The sequence below is a fragment of the Anolis carolinensis genome, chromosome 3 (assembly GCF_035594765.1).
Source record: "Anolis carolinensis isolate JA03-04 chromosome 3, rAnoCar3.1.pri, whole genome shotgun sequence".
NCBI classification, from domain to species: Eukaryota; Metazoa; Chordata; class Lepidosauria; order Squamata; family Dactyloidae; genus Anolis; species Anolis carolinensis.
Genome location: NC_085843.1, coordinates 222,996,619 through 223,018,935, shown reverse-complemented (window position 1 = coordinate 223,018,935; position 22,317 = coordinate 222,996,619). Strand labels below are relative to the sequence as shown.

The following is a 22,317-nucleotide window of genomic DNA, read 5'->3' as shown; positions in this document are numbered from 1 at the left end:
TGATTTGCACCTTCATTCTCGTTGCAATTGCTTACTGAGCAAACATGCTACACATTGGTCCAGGAATAGTTACAGCCAGACCACAAGGGTTCAAATTGTAATGTTGACATTTGGCTTGAAAGACTGATACACATTACTAACGCAGAAGTCAAAATATATTTGAATCTTCCATTTATTGAAGGAATGTGGGAACCATGTCATCACAATAATTCAGCCAAAGATTAGGCTGCCAGTTGAGTAGGATCAAAGAAAGTATCAGAGGTTCGGGTACAGTTGAGAAATTGAGAGAATTTGTATATTCAGTACTCCCTTTGGCTAATCCTACAATTATTTCCCAGATAAATAGAGAAGCAAAATTTGCTATGAAAATATCCTCATTTATGAGGAAGATTCGGTTTTCTAATACAATTTTTATTGTGTCCATGCTGCCACCTGCTGTCTCCATATGGATTTCTATTAAGATGCCTTTTATTGTTTTTCCCTGGTCCCAAATCCTGTGCTCCCAGAATACAAGCCTCTACAAAATGCTGCACTCCTACCTTTTGCCCTGGTTGTATGGCTGCTTATATGTCACCTTCAATGATCATCGGATTGACCCATGTTGGCAGATGGCAGAAGAGAAGGTTAGGGGATCCTGTGCAGAGACATGGTTTCATTTTTTTTAAAAAACCCAAAATATTTGCCTTTTAGTAGTAGCTGCTGGCTCTGGAGAAGCTCATTGCTAGGAAAAATTAAGGCATAATGACAGTAGAGGTCGGGTGCAGTTTGCAGGCAGAATCAAGCTGTGTACCGTGCCAGGATGCCTGCCTGCTCTTGGCGATGAGTGCTTAGCTGGCAAAAGGTGCTGAGAAGAAAACAGGCAGCAATGCCTCCAGAGGCAAGAACGGCTGGTTGTGAGCCATTTCCCCCTAAACACTTCCATGGGTTTTTGAACTGTACAACTTTCAAAAGAGAGGAAACATGCAATCTCTCTCTTGCAGTCTGCATTAATTGTTCACTTGGTTTTGAGAAAAGGCTCGAATAGCTGCTGCAGATCATCAACTGCATACAGTTAGCACTATACTGCCCAAATGCTTGTTCTTCTTAAAAAAAAAAAAACAGGAGTTATCAGCAATCCAAAATGTAAATTCCAAAGACATGTTGGAAAGGCTGCACATGTTTCATGTGGGTAGAATTCAAAGACATGGCCAGGCTAAATCAGAAATATCAATATGCAAAGGGATCCTATAGCAGCTTTGAGACGAAATGAGAGAATGAAGTTGATAGCATAAGCTTCATAGACTAAGTATACTTACTCATGCAGTTGGGCAGGTAGACTGTGAGTGTATCTACATTCTAAAATTAATGCAGTTTGACATCATTTTAACTGCAGCTCATTACTATGGAGTCATGGGAGTTGTAGTTTGGTAAACAGCACTCTTTGGCAAAGAACACAAAGGACCTTGTAAAATTACAACTCCTTTGATATACCTTTAGTCTACAAAAGCATATGCTACCAACCTTTTCCCTCTAAGATGGTAAATAACCCTTTGCCTACTTGTTACATGTAGGCCACATCTGACCGACCTTGACATCATTTGGTCCTGTTACTTAGCTAAATAATCATTTATGCCTGTTTCTAAAAATCCATGAACCATGCATGGAGCCTTCTTTGGAGGTTTTTAAGCAAAAACTGGATGGCCATCTGTCGGGGATGCTTTGAATGTGGTTTCCTACTTCTCGGCAGGGGGTTGGACTGCAAAGCAAATATAAATTCAGGAATGCATAAGTGGAAAGGATGAGTGGGAAATCGTCCTTTGTGAAAAGGTGTGAATAAGTCCAAAAAGATGAAAAGAAATGTCCAATATAATTTTCCAAAGTCCAAAAACCAAAACACACTCAAACTGTTGGAAAGTTTGAGCGGGGAACAACAAGGAAACAAGGCTGAATAACAAGATCCAAAGTCACTAGGAGGTCATGGAAATCAAGGCAGGAACAAGACGAAGCGAAGATCAAACTTGATTCAGGAACAAGGCAAAAAAGAGGATTTACTCCGGTTCTACTCGGGAGTCACGACTCAGCTTAGCCGCCAGGAACAGGAAACTTGGCTGGGTAAACACCAGGAGCTAGAGTCGGTGAACTGTTCTTAGGTATTTGCTGGAACGAAGATCAGATCCCAACGAAGGGAAACCAAACTCCCCAAAGGTTCCCAAAGGAATCTTCTTATCCACAATCCCCTCGCAATGCCAAGTGGTTACTCCTTCAAAGCCCTTGTTTTTCTGATCTCTGGCGATGCAGAAACTCCCTTCGGTTGAAGGGCACGTTCTCTGGGGAACTCTGAACATCTGGTTCAGCCATGGGAGTAACATCTCCAGTATCTCTCCCAATTAAGGAAGCATCTGAACTATCAACAGCTGGCAGCTGTAACTGAAAAGAGTTCTGAGGACTAGGCAAAAGGTCAGAATAAGCTTCATCCTGGTCAAAGTTCATTTCTGAATCAGGTTCAGAAACCAAAGGTGGCTGGGGTATGACAACAACTTTGCAAACTCCAGTTGGCTTCTGTAAATTAATATGGACGTTTGTTCAGATTTTATGTCATTATAAAAATTTTGTCTGATTGATGTTACATTTAATTCATTGATTTTAACTTTAATTTGATGTTTGGTTTTAATTGCTGTTTTCATATGTGGAGCTTTCCTGGGATTGTATGTCAGTATTTGTTTTTGTTTTTGCTTTGTTTTTTTGGAGGCATTGAATGTTTGCTTTTGTATGTTGGAATCCGTCCTGAGTCCCCTTGGAAAGATAGGGCAGAATACAAATGAAGTTTTATTATTATTATTATTATTATTATTATTATTATTATTATTATTATTATTATTTATTTTCCACACTGGGCTGGGGGTGAGAGGTGTTATTCATTTCTTTTGGTGGGTTGTCCATCACTTGTTTACCATCACTTGTTTCTGATTCTTACAAGTTTTCATCCATGCTTCCTTCTCCAAAAACATGCTCAATTCACAGAATTGCACCTAAATACTTCTGTACCACTACAGTAAGATATATGCTATTTTCAGTAAAGGGGAAAACAAAGAATGGATTTTCCTACAGGAAGTGAAGTAACTTTCATTATCCTGGTGGTTCAGCTTTCTGCAGGAGAAACTGACCAGGTGGCTGTGATGAATGAATGGGCCAGAACTACAATTGATCGCATAAACTAAGAAAGTCATGGGCTATTAAGGTGGGAGGGCAAGATACCCAAGAAAAGTGGCAACTTAACACTTCCATTGGATGAGTTGTAGGAAACTGTCTGTCTCTTTTAATGAGGAACATTATGAGCTTTGGAGTGGGGTGCAAAGAGACCAGAAGTGGGGCAGTAAACAAAGACCATAAGATGTCATAGTACATAATAAAGAAGACAACTCCCTGCATGACCATCAGTGACAAATGGCATAGAAGAATAATTGCTTTGAATACATCCTTAGATTTGCAGTGCCACCATATAAATTGGGATTACACAACTTATTATTTACAAAGTCAAAATGTGTCCTCAGAAGACATATAATCTGGCCTCCCAGATTCTTGTAAGAGTCATTCTCCCTTCCCCATACTTTTATTAATCAGTCTTAGGCAACAGAAGGAGAAGGCTTATCAAGCCCTTGATAATTTGCCACAGATGGCTAACAAGAAGGGATTTGCTTGATGCATTTAAAGTTGTGTGGTCCTTATTGAAGATCAGTGCTTGGATTCTGTGCCCCATCATACAGAAGGTGTCTTAAAAGAGAACATGCCTCCGAGAATCTTTCAAATAGTGGATTACCCTCTATAATGTGGAATAGCTAATCATATTTATACATGATTACATGTATAAACATATATAGTGGTCCAGCAGATTTGGCTATGATGATGATATTTCTATGTCGTGGCAATGATGTAGCTATAACATTGCAGGGATGCTGTGCTGGCATTTGTGAGCACATGGAAAAGTGCAAAAACTTATGAAACAAGGGTTGTGGGGCAATTTTGTGAGCCACCACCTAATGCTTATGGCTTATATCCTATGTTACTTCATTCTCCCTATAGTTTCTGTATGAATTGTTGCATTGTGCTTACATTTTCATCCTACCCTTTCCCCTAAGTTTGCCAGTCTGCCCTTTGTTTTCTTTTATTACCATCTTCATTGACACATCCTCATTTTGTCAATCTTTTTTTCTCAACTTTGTTTTCCCTAACAGATAAAAGATTTGTAAGCGAACCCAAAAGTCACCGTAAGTCTCCCATTTCATGACCATTTTCTTTCATTGTAATTCATGTTTGTGTTTGATTTGATTTGGTTTGGTTTAGCTTGTTGTCCCTTACTGGTGATAAGATACTCCTGGAGTGCTCCTGTCTCTCAGGTCAGCTCCATGTAGCTCTGTAGCCTCAAGAGAAGTAGGTGCACCTCAAACAAACCTTGAACATTTAGTGTTTTCTGGGCTGTATGGTCATGTTCCAGAAGCATTCTCTCCTGACGTTTCGCCCTCATCTATGGCAGGCATCCTCAGAAGTTGTGAGGTATATTCAGAGGTTGTGAGGAATATACCTCACAACCTCTGAGGATGCCTGCCATAGATATGGGCGAAACGTCAGAAAAGAATGCTTCTGGAACATGGTCATACAGCCCGGAAAACACACAACCACCCTGTGATTCCGGCCATGAAAGCCTTCGAAAACACCTTGAACATTTAGCCAGTAATAAAGCAATGCGTACATGGCCAGGCCTAATCGAATTTGACATTGTAAAGCTGACTGCATTTGTCTTTTCTTTTTAAAAAAATAGAAATAATGGTGTTTTATTCCAAATGCAGTACAATTTGCCCTCCATATTTGCTGGGTTTAATGGTGCAAGACCTCCAGGAAAGTGAAAAACCCACAAATTAAAAAATGCTAATTTTTTTTAATCTGAGGGAACAGCTTTCTAGGAACCTCTGCCAGAAGTTGTGAAGGGCAAATTATAATATTAAAACTAGTGCTTGTATATTTCTATATTTGAAAGGAAGGATGGAAACTAAGAAAATCTTCAGTTTTTCCCACTGAGAAAAATTGTTTTTCCTTTCCATTTGTTCTCTCACCTTTTAGCAACTTATTATTTGTAACTCAGGTATACATATCATTAAACCACCCTAAGTCCCCTCGAGGAGATAAGGCAGGATAAATATAAGGTTTTATTATTTATTATTATAACACCTTGAATACATTCACAATGCACAGTTACTGTGAATTCCTTCATTCACAGTATCACATGTCTCAGCAATCTCTGTAAGGTCATATATGGTATATTAGAAAGTATGTTCCTATTTCAGAGATGGCTATGCTGGCTATTGTTGATTTGAATTGCAGCCCAACGGTATCTGGAAGGCCACAAGTTTTCAAACCCTGCTTAAGTTACTGTTCCTTATGTTTCCATGGAGGATTAGGATTCCTAGAAGACCACACAAAATGTTAAGCAAGCCACAATATAAATGAGATATAAAAATCCCCTTGGTTCTGCCCCAGATATTCCCTTTGTGCCACTTTAGGGCAATGTGGATAAAGACATTGGGAAAAGAAAGAGAAGGATGTTAATGGAAGCTGGAAGGAAGAACCACTTAGAGCTGGACACTTTAATGCTATATCTAAAGTAAACCTTCTGGAAGTAGGAAAACTTTGAAAAGTTATCTTTTAGTTTTACAGCACTCAGAATCCCCATGACTGTCAGGACCCAGGCTGCAGAGCACCAATAACCATACGCAGAGGCCAGAATCTATCTAATATCTTTATTAAAGAATTATATAAAGTCAATAAAAACAAGTGTAGAATATAGTCCAGAAGTAGACCTTTCAGGAAAGGTCAAATATAGTCCAGGAAAACAATGTCCAATATATGATATTAAAGTCCAAAGTTATAATCCACTTCACCGAAACACACACTACTTGGCAAGCAATAGTGTGGGGAACTGTCCATAGTCTTTGAGGCTTAAGGTAAATCCGAAGGAAAGGAAAACAAGGCTGGAATCCGAGAAACAGGGTCCGTGGTTTAAAACGCAAAGCAAGGCAAGACTTGAGACTTGACAAGGTCCAACTTGAAACAAGGCAATCGTGGAACTAGAACTGAGTCCATAGAAATCTGTGGAACAAGGCAGGGCTGGGAACTTGATTCAGGAGCTGGGAACTGGAGTACGAAGTCTACACACGATCTCACTCCACGAGCTGACGAATTGACTCCGCAAGGAATCCTTTGTGGCCAAACATCTATATAGGATCTTGTTTTCCCGCCAAAGCACACTTTCTCTGGGGAACAAGAACCGAAACCTATACTGTCCAGATGCAGGACTCCTTAAACTTTCCCAAGGGAAACAGACTTAATCATCTAATTGTCTGGCAGCTATCCTGGCGCTTCGGCGAGTCGCCTCCCGAGCGCTTCTATCTTGATTATTATAAAGGCGGCGAGAAAATGGGGAAGATTTCTGCTCAAGGCTTGTTTGGCTGACTTCTTGTGGGCAAACATCCTGCAGCTGCAAGGGCTCCAAATCTGGCAGAAACGGTGGGAAACCCAAGTTTTCCTCTTCATCTGTCACAACAGTACTAGGAACGGGACTACATGGCCCATGAGTCATCACAATGACAGAATAACCAAGAGCTGTACTGGTTGGATATTCAGGAAGATGTAGTCTGAAAAAAAATCTCTGGGATCATTTTGAAGATGTGAGCATCCTCTTCAGCCAGGTCGACAATGCTCTGAGCCCAAATACAAATCTTGGTCATGATCCAGAGAAAATCAAGCATATGCATTTAGTCACTTTGGATTTCGGTCCAGGGATTAAAGTGGGATCTAAATAAATATAATAATACTGACTGTATTGGGATTTTTCTCAATGTCTGTCAGATTCTACCCCTAACACAGGGACTATTTTCTGGACAGAATTAGATACGTAAATTTATCTGGGGATGGTTGAATCCAAGATCACTGATTCATTTAGTATAATGCTAAGGAAAAGAGGTGATTTTAAAGGTGAAATCTAGTATATTTGGGAGAAGAGAGGAGAAAACTGTCACTTGGTCACAAAGGCAATTGACATAATGACCAGTATCAAGGACTGATGGTGCTTTCTCCCCTAATGAGAGCAAATTTGCTACCAAAACAAGCCAACAAAGGAGGCATACAGTTTAAGGACTATTTAACATCAACCTGTACTGTTCAGTCAACAAAGCTAACTCCCCACCTTGCATGTACATTGAAGTTCAAGTTAGATTACTTTTACCCCTTCCAGTGCATCAAGGGACACAAAAGTTCAAAGCATATGGATATATAAATAGAGGCAATGTTAATTAGGCTTTTGTCCCTGTTCTGGTATGTGCCCATCCAAGGTTAATTACCTAGTCAATTGAAAGCAAAAGGAGAAGGGCATCAAGAACATTGAAGGAAATCTTGTTGCTTTTGAACCAACATTAACCAAACGACCTATGAGACCACAGTACTGAACACACCTTTAAAGTGTTAACCAACAAATATGATGGTGTAAAATGCATATGTTGTAAATAAATCACAAACAGATGGCATATAATGATGATTTAAATTTTCCACCAGCATGCATATGTTGTTCTTACTGAAGTTGTTTCTGACTTTTGGTCATTCTAAGGTAAACCTATTGCAGGGTTTTCTTGGCTAGGATTGTTCAGAGGACATTGCTTTTGTCTTTCTTCATGGCTGAAAGAATATGACTTGCTGAAGATCACCCACTGAGTTCCATGGCCAAGTGGGGATTCAAGCCCTGCTCTCCAGAGTTGTAGTCCAGTGCTCAAATCATTACACCATGCTGGCATATCTGTGAAACACATAAAAGCCAACATTTATGTTCCATATACAAATATAGCATAATGGTTATACAATGGATAGTGTTATACAGTAGAATATATAGTAGCTGAAGTATGCACCAGAAGGACAACAGGCATGCAGTTGATAACCCTCTTCTATGATTCTAAGAGACCTCATTAGAAACCAGTCTAAAATGACAATCTGTCCAAAACAATATACATCACGCAGACCAAAAAATAAGCTTATGCATAAGCCTAAGATGACACAAACATTGCTGAATGGGAAAACCTCCAAACTAAGAAAATAGGAGCTGCCAGACTATTTATTTTTATAAAAAGCCATCATTACTTGCATGTATTCTTGTTTTTGCAAATCCCAGTAGCTTTAAAATCCTCCCAGATACTGTGCATCCTCCCTCTGACATTATAATAAATAATCAGGTTCGTCCATAACTCCAAAATAATATCCCATATAGTAGATATTCTAGTCAATTCCCAAAGGAACACATTTGATTACTGGCTTACTAGAAACAGTACTCCTCGCTCTTGACAGATTGGCAATGACTACCTTCTGCAGCAAGCCATTGTCTTTTTTTTTTTTTACATCCATGTCTGTTGCTATTTTTGTGATTCTCTCTACAGACAGTATAATTTCTGGAGTTCATAATCTTCTGTGGTGCCTTCATTGGGTCTGCTATTTCTGCCTCGTTCTGACTCCATCTCTTGCCCTAAAAAAAACAATATAGCTTTTTGTTTTTACATACCCTTCCATCTGTGGAGGGAAGAATACAATAGAAGTGTATAAACCAGTGGTTCTCAACCTGGGATCCCCAGATGTTTTTGACCTACAATTCCCAGAAATCCCAGCCAATTTACCAGCTGTTAGGATTTCTGGGAGTTGCAGGCCAAAGCCATCTGGGGGCCCAGGTTGAGAACCATTGAAATAAAACCTAGAACAGGAATTCAGTTCATAGCTGTAAAGTATTAGTGGAGAAGGCCTTCTCAGTGAATGCCCGAGCTCTGGAAATCTGCTCCCAGAATTGTTAGAATGGCCCTCTCTGCTGTCTTTCTGACAACAGGAGAAAAAATATATTCTGAACTGAAGAATTTTAAGGAACAGTTTTTTAACATTTTGAATTGTATGTTTTTAAAAAATTAGTGCCGATTTCAATGTTGATCTTTTGCATTTTTTCCACTACATTATACTTGTTTTAATTTGTAAACTGTCTTGAGGAGCTGGAGTTAGTCCTGAGGCTGTGCAATATTATTGCATACCTATAGGGAAGAGGGAATCCTTGGAAGCCATGCTGTAGTGTGTATATGAGCTTTCAGATCTGTCAGCTTATAGCAACCCCATACATTTCCCAAGAATTTCTTAAGCAAGGAATATACAGACGTTGTTTTGCCAGTTCGTTCTTCTGAAAGCCTATAGCACCTGGCTGTTGTTGGTGTTCTCCCATTCAAGTACTCACTGGACCTGACCATTCTTAACTTCTAGATCAGACAGGATCTGGTGCCTTGAAGTATTTAGCCAACTAGAGGACATAAAAATAAAAATGTATCTTTAAAACCATTTCTTCCTCATTTTCTCACTTTCATATTCCTCCACATGTGTTAACAAAATTTGACTTGTTGGTGAGAGACAGCTGGTTTGACACACGGGCTCTTCCTTCCTTGTCTTCCTGTTTTAGTCTGACTTGTTCCTTCTCTCTGGGCCACTGGAAGCATTCATTTTCTAAAGAACCTAATTCTGAAATTGGTTCTTGTCCTCTGTCCCAGGGCTTATTAACTATAATAGCACCAAGCAAAAATAGCCTTTGATGTTTTTTCCCTCTCCAATTCTGCATCATGTTGAATAGTGGAGCTGGGTAATCTTGCACTTCCTGGTTGTTTTAAAGTGCAGCTCCCATAAGTCTTTACTATTTCTAGAAGTTGAATTCCCAAACATGCAGAAGGCCAAGGGTTCTTTCCCTCTGCTATAGAGTATGATAAGAGATAATACACTGCCAAAAATCCTCAGTTGATCTGACTGTGGCTCCAGCTACACTGCCATATAAAATTCAGATATAATCCAGTTCAAAGCAGATAATCGAGATTTAATATGACAGTGTAAATGGGGCCTGAGTGGAAGCTGCCCATTCAGGCTTCTGGATCCTGTTGTGCTGATTAGTTGAATCTTGGGCATTGAGTAATATTGTTTTAAAATTGAGTTTAACTGGCTTTTCCATGCTATCCTCATGGGCTTTCCAATAATTCTGAGAGAAGATTCAGGCCCCTTCTACATTGCCATATAAAATCCAGATTATCTGCTTTGAACTGGATTATATGGCAGTATAGACTCATATTCTGGATTATCTGCTTTGATAATCTGGATAGTATGGCAATGCAGATCCAGCCTGAGAGTGAAAGATATAAATATGATAGGCTATGCAATTGTTTTGATTTTGTAATTGGACTCAGAGAAATCTTTGTGCAAGAATTCAATTTTGAAGACAGCCTACAAAGAGATAACTGGAAAGTGACAACTTATTTTTAATCTTCTTCCACCTAGTTTTAGAGGCAACTGGTGATGTGGCATTGTATGCTGGCCTGGTGGTTGCCATCTTTATCTTCATTGTTATCCTGATGGCTGTTGGGGTGGTCGTGTACAGGCGCAGCTGCCGGGACTTTGACACTGACATAACTGATTCTTCGGCTGCCCTGACAGGAGGCTTCCACCCAGTCAATTTCAAGACCTCCAGACATGGTAAGACCTTACCTAGCTTGTTCTAAGAGTCCCCCTTGTTCCTGGGCCTCTTTCCTACAGAGTTTTAGCTTCTTGAGTCAGAAAGAAAATGCATGTATAATCAGAAACATTTCCTGAAAGTTGAAAAATCTCACAAAGTTCCTACCTGTCCTACACACCCTGGCTGTCTTTAACCAAGTCATTTTCTCTCCATTCATAAAATGACAACATTATCCAAACACTTAGACTAACGGTAGAAGCTGTAAGCAACACAGTGCAAATAAGAAAGTGGTCCATGTTAAGATAAAAGATTACATCCCCTGTCCTGAATAGTTTTTCTAATACAGTATGACCTCTGTATCTATGGGGGATACATTCCAAGACCACTCCCTCCCATGAATACTTGATAGTTAAAGGCCTATGGCTTCAGCCCCTGCCAACCTAACAGTTCAAAAACATGCAAATGTGAGTAGATACATAGGTACCCATTTGGTGGGAAAGGTTAAGACGTTCCAAGCAGTCATGTCAGTCACACGACAAGGAAGCAACAAAGCAGGCTCTTTAGCTTGGAAATGGAGAAGAGTACATCCCCCAGGAACCTTTGCCTTTGATGTGTGTCCCATTGTATTGTAACAAGGCATCGGATTTTTGCCTGTATATGTTCATACTGTAATATGCTCTGAGTCCTTATGGGGAGAAGGGCAGAATATAAATAAAGTGTTATTATTATTTGATATGCAACAAGATTAGTACACAGCAAACAAGATCACTACATTGGCTGTTATATTGGATCACATGTTGGACACCTCCCAAGTGTCTAGGACTATGTGATGTATCGGTGAATAATGCGTGCAGGTCCAAGTAGAGTAGCCTTTTTTTTTACCTCAGGATCTATGAATCATCATCATCATCATCATAGATCCTGAGGTGGAGTTTTCCAGTTGTTTGAATAAAGCATTCTCACTGTAGCAAAATTACACTATGTAACAACATTTGAAAAATTCTGTTCCTGTTTTGAAGGTGTTATTCCTGTTTAATTGTGTGGTAATTGCTTTGAAAGTAGTTGTTATACTCTAGAAACTTAGTTTTTGTGGTTGCCACAAACTATGTGGAATTGGTTGAGCCTCGATGAGATTTTCATTGAAAAACTATAACAAAATGTGCTGCAGGATGTCCCGCAAAAACACAGTTTTGCAGTTTAATAAACCTTTTCCATGTTTTTATGATAGGACCACTTAGGAAGTTACATTTATAACCTAGGAATAAAAATCGTGTTACATAGTGTTATTCACTTAAATTCAGTCTTCCATTGATTTTATAGCTTTGTTTAGAATCTCCTCAGGTATATATAGGAAATGTTAAAGTTCAGAATATTTTATGGTGCCTTCATTATGGCACAGGTTTTTGTGTATCAGACCCTCTTCATTAGAAAGATATTCCTTGCATGTGATGAAGTTATTTATTTATTTACAGTATTTATATTTCGCCCTTCTCACTCCGAAAGGTACTCAGGCGGATCACAATGCACATAAACATGGCAAACATTTGATGCCATTTATAGACATGCAACACATACAGAAAGATCAACATTCAAACTTCAGCTTCAGGGGGTTATGCTCGATTCCGGCCACAGGGGGAGCTGTCGCTTCATCCACTATGATGCCAAGTCCTTTTTGATCGTAGTATTTCCTCCTTGCTCTTCAATCGCTGGCAGTTTTATAGTGACGTAAATTAAATTAACCTCCCTGCTTGAGTGGTCCCTTATTTATCTACTCACAGATGCAGCTGTTTTCAAACTGCTTAGGTGGACACTAAGCTAGGCTATTAAATGGTTGGGTGCTCCTTCTGACTTGGACTTCGCACTTGCCACCTTCCAGTCGGCAGTGATCTATTGCTGCTGGCGATTAACCAGCTGTGCTACATGAAGAAGTGGATTCCAAAAAACTCATGCCATAACATATGTGTAAGCCTGTAAAGCAGTGGTTCTCAACCTGTGGGTCCCCAGGTGCTTTGGCCTATAACTCCCAGAAATTCCAGCCAGTTTACCAGCTGTTAGGATTTCTGGGAGTTGAAGACCAAAACATCTGGGGACCCACAGGTTGAGAACCACTGTTTCAAAGTATGATAGCACTCTCAATATATCCCTACATTTGTGTGTTGTAAAGGAGGAATTCTAACATTTCGTGAGAGCTGTTCGGAACTCTCTCCCCTGGACTGTGGTGGAGGCTCCTTCTTTGGAGACTTTTAAGCAGAGGCTGGATGGCCATCTGTCGGAGGTGCTTTGAATGTGATTTCCTGCTTCTTGGCGGGGGTTGGACTGGATGGCCCATGAGGTCTCTTCCAACTTTACTATTCTATGATTCTATGATTCTAACATGTTGCCAACTGGTTAAAATGGCTGCAATGTACTTATTGGCATTAAACCCTGTAAAGTACACAGAGTTACAACTTGTTCAGATGGTTAGCATGACATATGCATATGTAAATATCACCGTTTTTATGTCAGCCGTTCGGCAGAAGGGCAAATAGTAATGATCAAAAACAGTGATTGTTACCACCATTACAGGCAAGCCTTCTCAGTTGCTGCTCTGAAGCTGTGGAACTCCCACAGAAGGTTTGGTTGGCCCCTTCTCTCCTGTCTTTCTATTGATAAAGACCTTTTCAGTATGTTCTTTTTGTTGTGTGCCTTCATGTCTGACTTAATAGTGATCCTAATATGATCTTCGGGTTTTCTTGACCAAATTTGTTCAGAGAAAGTTTGCACTGAGTCTTTAGGGTCACCCAGTGGGTGTTCATGGCTGAGTGGGAATTCAAATAATAGTTTTCAGAATTGTAATCTAATGTTCAAACTGCTACATCATATTGGCTCCCTCATTTTGCAGTTTTTAACTTGTTGCAGCAGATGGAACCTTTAATGGTGTGTGTTTTATCTGTATCTTTTAATTATCTTTTAAATATGTTTCTTATTTAAAGTGTGTTTAAAGTTGTATTAAACCATTAATGATATACAAAGTTCTGGTTTTCTAAAACAAAGAGTTATATCTCAGATCATTTATAAAATGCTGCCATTGCATGTTAAACTTGAATAGAAAGTCACCCTTCCATATCCACAGATTCTGCACCCATGGATTCAACCATCCATGGCATGAAAACCTTTTTTAAACATCCAAAAAGCAAATCTTGATTTTGTCATTTTAAATCAGGAACACCACTTTATACACCACTGTATACAAAGGGACTTGAGCATCTACTGATTTTGGAATACATGGGGGATTCTGGAATCAAACCCTCACAGATACCGACAGCCTATTCTACTCTGTTCTTAGATTACATTGCCCATTATGAGAAGCATTTAAATAAAGTTAAGCATTTCTTATACTCTTTTTTGCAGACACTCCACAACTACTGCACCCTTCGATGCAGCCTGACCTTACAGCCAATGCGGGTATATACCGTGGTCCCATGTATGCCTTGCAAGATTCCTCTGACAAGATCCCAATGACCAATTCTCCATTGCTTGACCCACTTCCTAATCTCAAGATCAAAGTATATAATTCCTCCACTGCATCCTCTTCTCCTGGGATACATGAGGGGGCAAATCTTTTAGGAACCATGCCCTCAGGCACCTTCCCAGGAGATAACTTCAGGGACAATCACTTCATGAACCTAAGGAATAAGACCATGGGCTCTCAGCAGCTCTTAACTCTACCCCGGGAGCCTGGGAATAGTGCTACTGGGACATTTGGCTGCCTGGGAGGAAGACTCACTATCCCCGGAACAGGTAAATATCAGCATGAAAGGAATATTGTCCTATCCTGACTGCATGGATGCAAGAGGGAGCTTTTTCTGGGTAGGAAGCATGGGTGGAAATGTGCTGACCCAAACACAGTCCGTCAGGATCGCAGATTGGGGTGGTATGTCAGGACCTTGGATGATTCCAGTGAAAGTATATGAGCTTTTAGGGCAGAGCTTTCCAACTGTGTGTCACAACATGATAGTGTGCCGTCTGCAATATGCAGGGATTGCATTCGGGATTGCAGATAGAGGTGGTATTTCAGGACCTTGGACAATTGCAGTGAAAGCTTGTGAAATGCAGCTGAGCTTTTATGGAAGAACTTTCCATACTGTGTGTCACAACATGTTAATGTGTTGGCTGTGGTATGTAGGTATGTCGCACAAAGATAACTTGAAAATGTAGGTTATTGTCTAACAAATGATTTATTTTAAAATATATAAATGAAAGGTTTTTGTGAGATACGTTGTATCCCCATACATTTTATTACAATGCATATATATGTCCATATCTCTTATATAGGTTTGCTAGTAACTCTGAATTACCGTGTTGCAAAATGATGCATGTCTAAAAATGTGTCACCAGCATGAAATGTTTGGAAAGCTCTACCTTATAGATTCTCAAGTCCTGAGTGTCTCTCCCAGACTTCACCCTCCTGTCATTCCCTCACCTCTCTGCTTGTTGTGGTTCACATCCAGGAAAGGTGCAACTGATAAACAACCAAAGCTAGTATAAAACACACCCAACCTTCTGGAAATTCAATCTCCATCTGGCAATACACCCCTAAGAAAAATATATATCATGTAAACCTTTAGTTTTACAGAGAGAGGGATAGTGAGTGAATTAAGAACAAGGATATATTTTGCAACCTTCATCTAGGGTCCAGATCATAGACACCTTCTCATGAGTTTCCATTATTTACTGTAATTTAACTCATTATTCAGCTCATCCTGAATCAAGGATGATACTTTCTGATCAATTAGATGTTCAGTCATGATGCTGGTAATGTCTTAAAATATCACCAGAGAAACAGGAATGGGATATTTTATCTCTTTCCCCCGGATTCACTTACAGATGGAGTGACAAAGCCAAAGCTCATTATGCAATGGTAGAATCAGCTTTTGGGGTTTCCTCCAAAACAAAAACAAAGCCAGGCACTTTCCTGAGGCAGAATTTGGCTGAATGCATGCAGTGAGCATTAAATATCATATAATACTTGGGCAGTTTACTGAAACAATGTTAGGAATTGTAATGCTTTATGCTTCATTTAATATGATTAAGCACGCTTTTCAAGGTATTCTATGAAAAGATTGATCATGGCCATGTGTGCAGACTTGGTTAAGAGCAGTGCCGCATGCAGAGTGCAAGTTCACAGCTGGTTCTCATTACCTTTCTGCCTGCAGAAGGCACATACAACCACCATGTATAGATTGAGCAGGACGTAAAGTGAGAGACATTGGAGAACATACTATTCTATAAAACAGAATAATTAATTGCTGAGTACAGGAAACAGCAGAGAAACATAGAGCCTCATTCATTCAGGGCTGTGTTGCTGGGGGCTGCATGTCAGGATGAAGCCAGAATGAAAGTGAGCAGAACCAAAACCACTTTCTCTTTCTAATTATATTCCCTGGTCTCTTTCTCTCTCTCTTCATCGCTGCCCCTCTGGCTGCCAGAAAAGAGATGCGTTGCTCTTGCCAGAGGTCTGAAGTGATCTCAACCAGAAATAATCATGAAATTGGGTCAAGGGCCACATGCAGCCCTAGAGCAGCTAATTGCCCATCCCTGCTTCACAGTGAAGTTTAATGTTGTATCTTTTTATGAATAGCATTTAAGAAAGTTTCATTTTCTCTGTTTTTGTTTTTAGGGGTGAATCTCTTGGTGCCACATGGAGCAATTCCTCAGGGGAAGTTCTATGAAATGTATTTGATGATCAACAAAGCAGAAAATTCTCTGTAAGTAAAACAGATTATGTGTCATTTCTATCTCTTTTTTTCTTTCTGCCCACCTTACGCTATTTGCTATGTAGTGGCTTTTATACAAAGAGCTTGTTTTTCCAGTGGAGCTTTAGATTGATTTATTTTTAACCAACATCTCTCTTGGCCACTATATCGAAATTTTGCCTCCTTGTGTTTGCCCTCTCCAGCTTGCCCTCAGAAGGTACACAGACAGTGCTGAGTCCCATGGTGACTTGCGGTCCCACTGGCCTGCTCTTATGCCGCCCTGTCATCCTGACCGTCCCACACTGCGCAGATGTCAGTTCTCCAGACTGGATGCTGCAACTCAAAACTCAGTCCCACCAAGGAAACTGGGAGGTAAGCCAAATTAAATGATGGAGGAGTATGGAAAGAAGTGAAGATGATAATGATATGGGTTGGTTAATTAATTCAGCAGATCTAAAATACTGCAGCTAGGCTGTTGGGTTAAGTACAGGAATCGTGACACCATCAACTCATCATTGAAACAAATTCACTGGCTACCAGTCTGTTTGTAAACATAATTCAAAATGTTGGTTTGGATCTCTAAAACCTTGTGTGGTTTGAGTACAGACTATTTGAAAGACCGTATTTCACTATAAAAACCAGCTCATGTTTTAAGATCTGCAAGGGAGGACTTTCTTTCAGTCCCACCACCTTCACAAGCACATTTGGTGAGGGCACCTGAGAGAGTTTTTCTGTGGTTGCTCCCAAACTGTGAAACTCTCTTCCTCAAGAGGTCTGATTGGCCCCCTCTCAGTTCTCAGTAGTTTGTGCAGTACCAGTAAATATGAAGTAGTATACTATGTTGTACGGGTTAAGTATCCCTTATTCAAAATGTTGTGTTTGGGATTTTGAATTTTGGAATACTTCTGTATATATAATGAGATATCTTGAAGATGGAATCCAAGTCTAAACATGACGTTTGTTTTTGTTGCATACACATCTTATACCCATAGCCTGAAGACAATTTTAAGCAAATATTTTAAATAATTTTGTGTACAAAAACAAATTATTTTAAAGAGTTTTGTGCACAGAACACAGCCTAGCCACCCATATAGACCATTTCAGATTTTGGAGTATTTTGGATTTGAAAATCCACATAAGGGATATCCACCTGTAGTTCTTTTCTTTTATTAGTAATTCCTATATGCTTTGCCTGTGTTTTAAAACTATTTTCACCATAATAGGATTATGTAATTATCATTTAATATTTTTAAAATAAGATTTTTACTTAATCTTGTTTAAATTGCTGAAAGCTGCCTTAGATCCCAATTCAAGAGAAATGCCGGGTATAAATTCTATAAGTAAAGCTTGATGATTGAATGATATCTTGAAAGACATGCCATTTCAATTTGCTGTTATATAATGTATGTTGTTCAATGGTCTGTGGAACAGGCTTGTTATTTGAAATGTTTAAATGGTTCATTGTGTGCTTTTACTTTCACAGATACAAAATTCCTACAATGATGCCATCTCTTGTCAGTCAGTGATATTTTAAATGGTCTCTCTCCACAGAATTATATTATTTCTTTTAAATTTCTTAGCTTATCTTTTAGTACCCCTTTCCCAATTATGAATCCTCAGATCCTCAGATACAGGACATCTCTAGCTTTTCCAATCAATTCTATGGTCTGGTGAAGGCACCTTCTTTGGAGGCTTTTAAACAGAGGCTGGATGGCCATCTGTCAGGGGTGCTTTGAACATGATTTTCCTGCTTCTTGGCAGGATGACCCATGAGGTTTCTTCCAACTCTATGATTCTATGACCAAAGAATCATGCTGGATATATTTTCCTGCTCAGTACACACAGGATAAAGTATTGAAACATTTTTAAAAAAGATTTAAAACTGCATATGGCTTTGTGCAAAATAAGACACATCCTAAATAAATTTAATGTATTGCACAATGTCTTCAAGTGCCAGAATCCCCCAATAATTTCTCTTTAGCCAGCATTTCTCCCCCCCCCCCCCTTTTCTCTATGAAGCCAATCTTGCATCTATTAGCAGACAGACACCTAAAGAGTTATAAGTAATAATTCCAACTTGCAGTTTGCAGAATGTCATGTGGAACTAACTTCAGATGTTTCTCCTTCAGGAGGTTGTCACTCTGGATGAAGAGACTTTAAACACTCCCTGTTACTGCCAACTGGAACCCAAGTGCTGCCATATTCTTCTCGAGCAGCTTGGGACATATGTCCTGGTGGGAGAGTCCTACTCCAGATCAGCCATCAAGAGACTCCAGCTTGCCATCTTTGCTCCCACGCTGTGCACCTCACTGGAATACAGTCTTAAAGTATACTGCCTGGAGGATACGCCAGATGCCCTCAAGGTAATATTGCTCATTTTGATACCGCCAAGTCTCTTTGGTCTCTCCTTTCACACCCTCCTTTTCCTCTATTTGATAAAAGCTATTCATCAAATAGACAAACTTTATAAATCGGAACCCTTCCTATTCTGAGGAGTCTCTTAGGCCCTCTTTGGAGGATAGTTTAAAAGTCAACATGACTCCTTAGGACAGTATGCCCCAACCTCTGTGTCATGATCCACAAGACTCATTCAAATGGGTCACTAGTTTATATGTAAACCTAAAATAATTACGACTTTTGAAGTCTAACTTGTATGGTGAATGTTTTCCTTCATTCTTTCAATTTCACATAAAGAAAACTGTGAATAATTGCATTGAGTACAATAAATATCTCAACATGTTCTCATTAATAGGAGCATTTAGTAACATTGTTTTTAGTGGAAAATCAGCCCATTCGAAATCGAGAGTAGAGTCTGTAGTAATGTGAACACAGCAGTTGTCTTCAGATAGACACTACACTGAGTAGAATTTGGCATGCCTGATGTGTCTGCTAGCAAACAGGAAGTTTACCCAGACTTATATAGCACTGCATGGCACGCTTGCAAAGCCAGACAGCCTCAGCAATTGAGCAATGGAAAAGGCTTTGGTCCAGTACCACAACTGGCAGTTAAATAAGTGAATGATCTCCACGGCAAAGCAGAGTATTTAAGATGGCTTGAATGACTTGTCATGTTGTAACTGTGATGTCTTATTATCACATAGAAGTCATAACTTGGCATTGCTTTCATAAAGTGACAAACCAGCCCTGACATTGCCTCTTGTAACCCGTGTCTCTGTCATCAGTTTATAGTTTTGCCTGCCTCTCTGTTTTCTACATTCGGTCTATACCAGTTTATTCACACATACCGGTGAGAAAGTAGTATAAAATGCTGTGTGCTTGTAAACTGGTAACTTGTCTCCATTTTTCTGCCTCCCCACTCACGAATATACTTAACCTTCTTCATCCTAAAGAGGTCACAACTGGCAATCAAAGAAGTGTATGATGTGACTTGGAAAGGAAGTCACTCTGGGGAGCAAAACCAACTGACACAATGTCTTGAAAAGTGACCCAGAGTTTGGTTTCAGTAATGAGTTCCTTCAACCCAATTCCTCGGAGACATGCCTTGTCATTTCCCTTGGAGTTCCCCGAGGAGGGAGGGGGTTGAGAATCCCACCAGTGCTCTACTCTGCTTAGTAGAGTCTCACTTATCCAACATAAATGGGCCGGCAGAACATTCGATAAGCGAAAATGTTGATTAATAAGGAGGGATTAAGGAAAAGCCTATTAAACATCAAATTATGTTATGATTTTACAAATTGAGAACCAAAACATTATGCTTTACAACAAATAGATAGAAAAAACATTTGAGTACATGATAACATTATGTAATAATTACTGTATTTATGAATTTAGCACCAAAATTTTGCAATTTATTGAAAAATTGACTACAAAAACATTGACTACTAAAAGGCAAACTGCGTTGGAAAATACAGAACCTTGGATAAGTGGAGCTTGACTAAGTGAGACTCTACTGTACTACATATTTTTAATGGAATCAGTTTATTTCCATATTTTCACCATTTTATTTGACAGAAAAAAGCTTTCTGTTCTCTTTCTGTTCATTATTGGACAATATGGACATACAGTATGAACCCCTGCATCAGTGGTTTTCCTTACCTCATCAGACGAAACCATCATCTCTAGAATTTTCTAGATCCTTCCAGAAGTTATCATAGTTTTTCTAGAAAATCTAGCTAATTCTCAACACTTAACTTGTTGATAGGTAGCATGCTTTCCATGCTAGAAATCCCAAATCCAGTCTCAAGTAAAATTATCCTCATTAGGAAAAATGGGAGTAAATTTAAGTTCAGTAAGCTGCAACATCTGTCACCCCATTAATCGCCAGGGTTGATTTGGCTGATCTGGCTGGGTAGGTGGGTATCCCCTTCCTCCCTCAACGCTCCATGTGCATCCCTCCTGAAGCTGCACGCTCGGTGGAAGAGGACAATGATCCAGATATAGAAAGGTCTTTGGTTTTGGGTATACAATAGCAGTGCTCCCCTACTAATACCTCCAAACAAACTCAAGGTCCACTTAACTTGTTGATAGGTAGTATGCTTTGAATGCAAGAGATCCCAGATTCAGTCTCAAGTTAAATTATCATCATTAGGAAAAATGGGAGTAAATTTAAGTTCAGCAACATCTGTTACCCCATTGATCACCAGGGCTGATTTGGCTGATCTGGCTGGCTAAGTGGCTGTCCCCTCCTTCCCTCACTGCTCCATATGCATCCCTCCCGAAGCTGCGCACTCGATGGAAGAGGATGATGTTCTAGATATAGAAGGAGTGTACTGAGGTCTCCAGCCTTCAGTCCCGGGTATACGATAGCTATGCTTCCCTGCTAGCCACCTCCAAACAAGCTCAAGGTCCACTTAATTTGTCGATAGGTAGTATTCTTTGCATGCAAGAGATCTCAAATTCAATCTCAAGTTAAATTATCCTCATTAGGAAAAATGGAAGTAAGTTCAATAATCTGCAGTTCACCTTAAGATGCAGTTCATTTACCTATATACATTGGAACAGGTTACCCAGCATGCATGCATGAAATTATGGGGATAAAAAGTTATCTGGAACTGTTTGTGTTTAAAAGTGTCCTCAAGTTCTCATAGAACAGACCTGTGCTATATAGACGCCTATGTTTGGCCAGGCAGTAAGAAGGCTCTTCACCTGCCCTGGAATAACATGGGGATTCTGACTTTTCTCTTCATTTGTTCTTCATCTGGATCTCATTTTGTCCTTACCTGGTACATTAATGGCTTTTAGCTCCAGTAACTGTTTTGGCCTTGTTGCTCGAGGTCTTCTTCATTGTTTCTCATCTTCAAACTTGCAGTCCAAATCAAAATGTGAATGATTTAAAGATCAGGTACAAATTGCCTAGCTCCTCTTGATATGAAAATATCTATTGTCAAATTATTTCCAAAGCCTATCAATAATATTAGCACCAGTATGCATGATTAATGAAAGTGACCTATCATTCTTAATGAAGTATAAATCTCCATCTGCCTCTATACTATACGAGTGATTAGTTCCAGTGATCAGCATCAAGGCAGTGTTTCAGTTCCTGCAGTGCTATACATTTTAACCTTGCTGTCACAATCAGTGTCACCATTTTTCTAAACTGAAATAACTAGACGGAGACTCCAGAAATTATCCTTTCAAGTTTTGATTTAAGATATGACTTGTGAAGGAGAAGAGAGGCAATGGCATTGCTGCCTTTTACATTGTAACCATAACTGATAGGGAATAGGAGAAGAAGAAAAAGTAAAGAGATACATTACAAAAAGAAGACAAAATAAGAAATTAATTTTCATAAAATCTGCATGTGCCCATTTATATGTATCCATGTATATATACATTTTGCCATAAGGAGAATGCAATGTTCTCTGTCAGAGCAAGTAGTGGTTTGAACATTGGACTGCAATTCTGGAGACCAGGGTTCAATTTCCCACCCAGCCATGGAAGCCCACTAGGTGGCCTTGGGTGAGTCACATCCTCTCAGCCCCCAGAAACCCCATTATAGTGTCTCCATAAATCAGAAGCAACTTGAAAGCACATAATAATGTCCTCCAGGCTTGCTTAGCCTGTTGCCCAAATATTAATTGTTAATAG

The 22,317-nt window shown here is 39.5% G+C and overlaps 1 protein-coding gene across 2 annotated transcripts in view; it reads left to right on the top strand.

Annotated features, from left to right (window-relative positions):
- Window positions 1-22,317, top strand: part of unc5b (unc-5 netrin receptor B) — a 250,678-nt gene that overhangs the window by 211,368 nt on the left and 16,993 nt on the right. Inside the window, exons 8-13 of one of the 2 annotated variants that reach the window (XM_016992178.2) lie at window positions 4,212-4,244; window positions 10,360-10,554; window positions 13,925-14,314; window positions 16,194-16,281; window positions 16,473-16,641; window positions 18,399-18,632. In XM_016992178.2, coding sequence (XP_016847667.2) covers window positions 4,212-4,244; window positions 10,360-10,554; window positions 13,925-14,314; window positions 16,194-16,281; window positions 16,473-16,641; window positions 18,399-18,632 — 1,109 coding nt within the window. The remainder of the gene's footprint in view (window positions 1-4,211; window positions 4,245-10,359; window positions 10,555-13,924; window positions 14,315-16,193; window positions 16,282-16,472; window positions 16,642-18,398; window positions 18,633-22,317) is intronic. The other variant, XM_062976259.1, reaches the window with a different exon arrangement.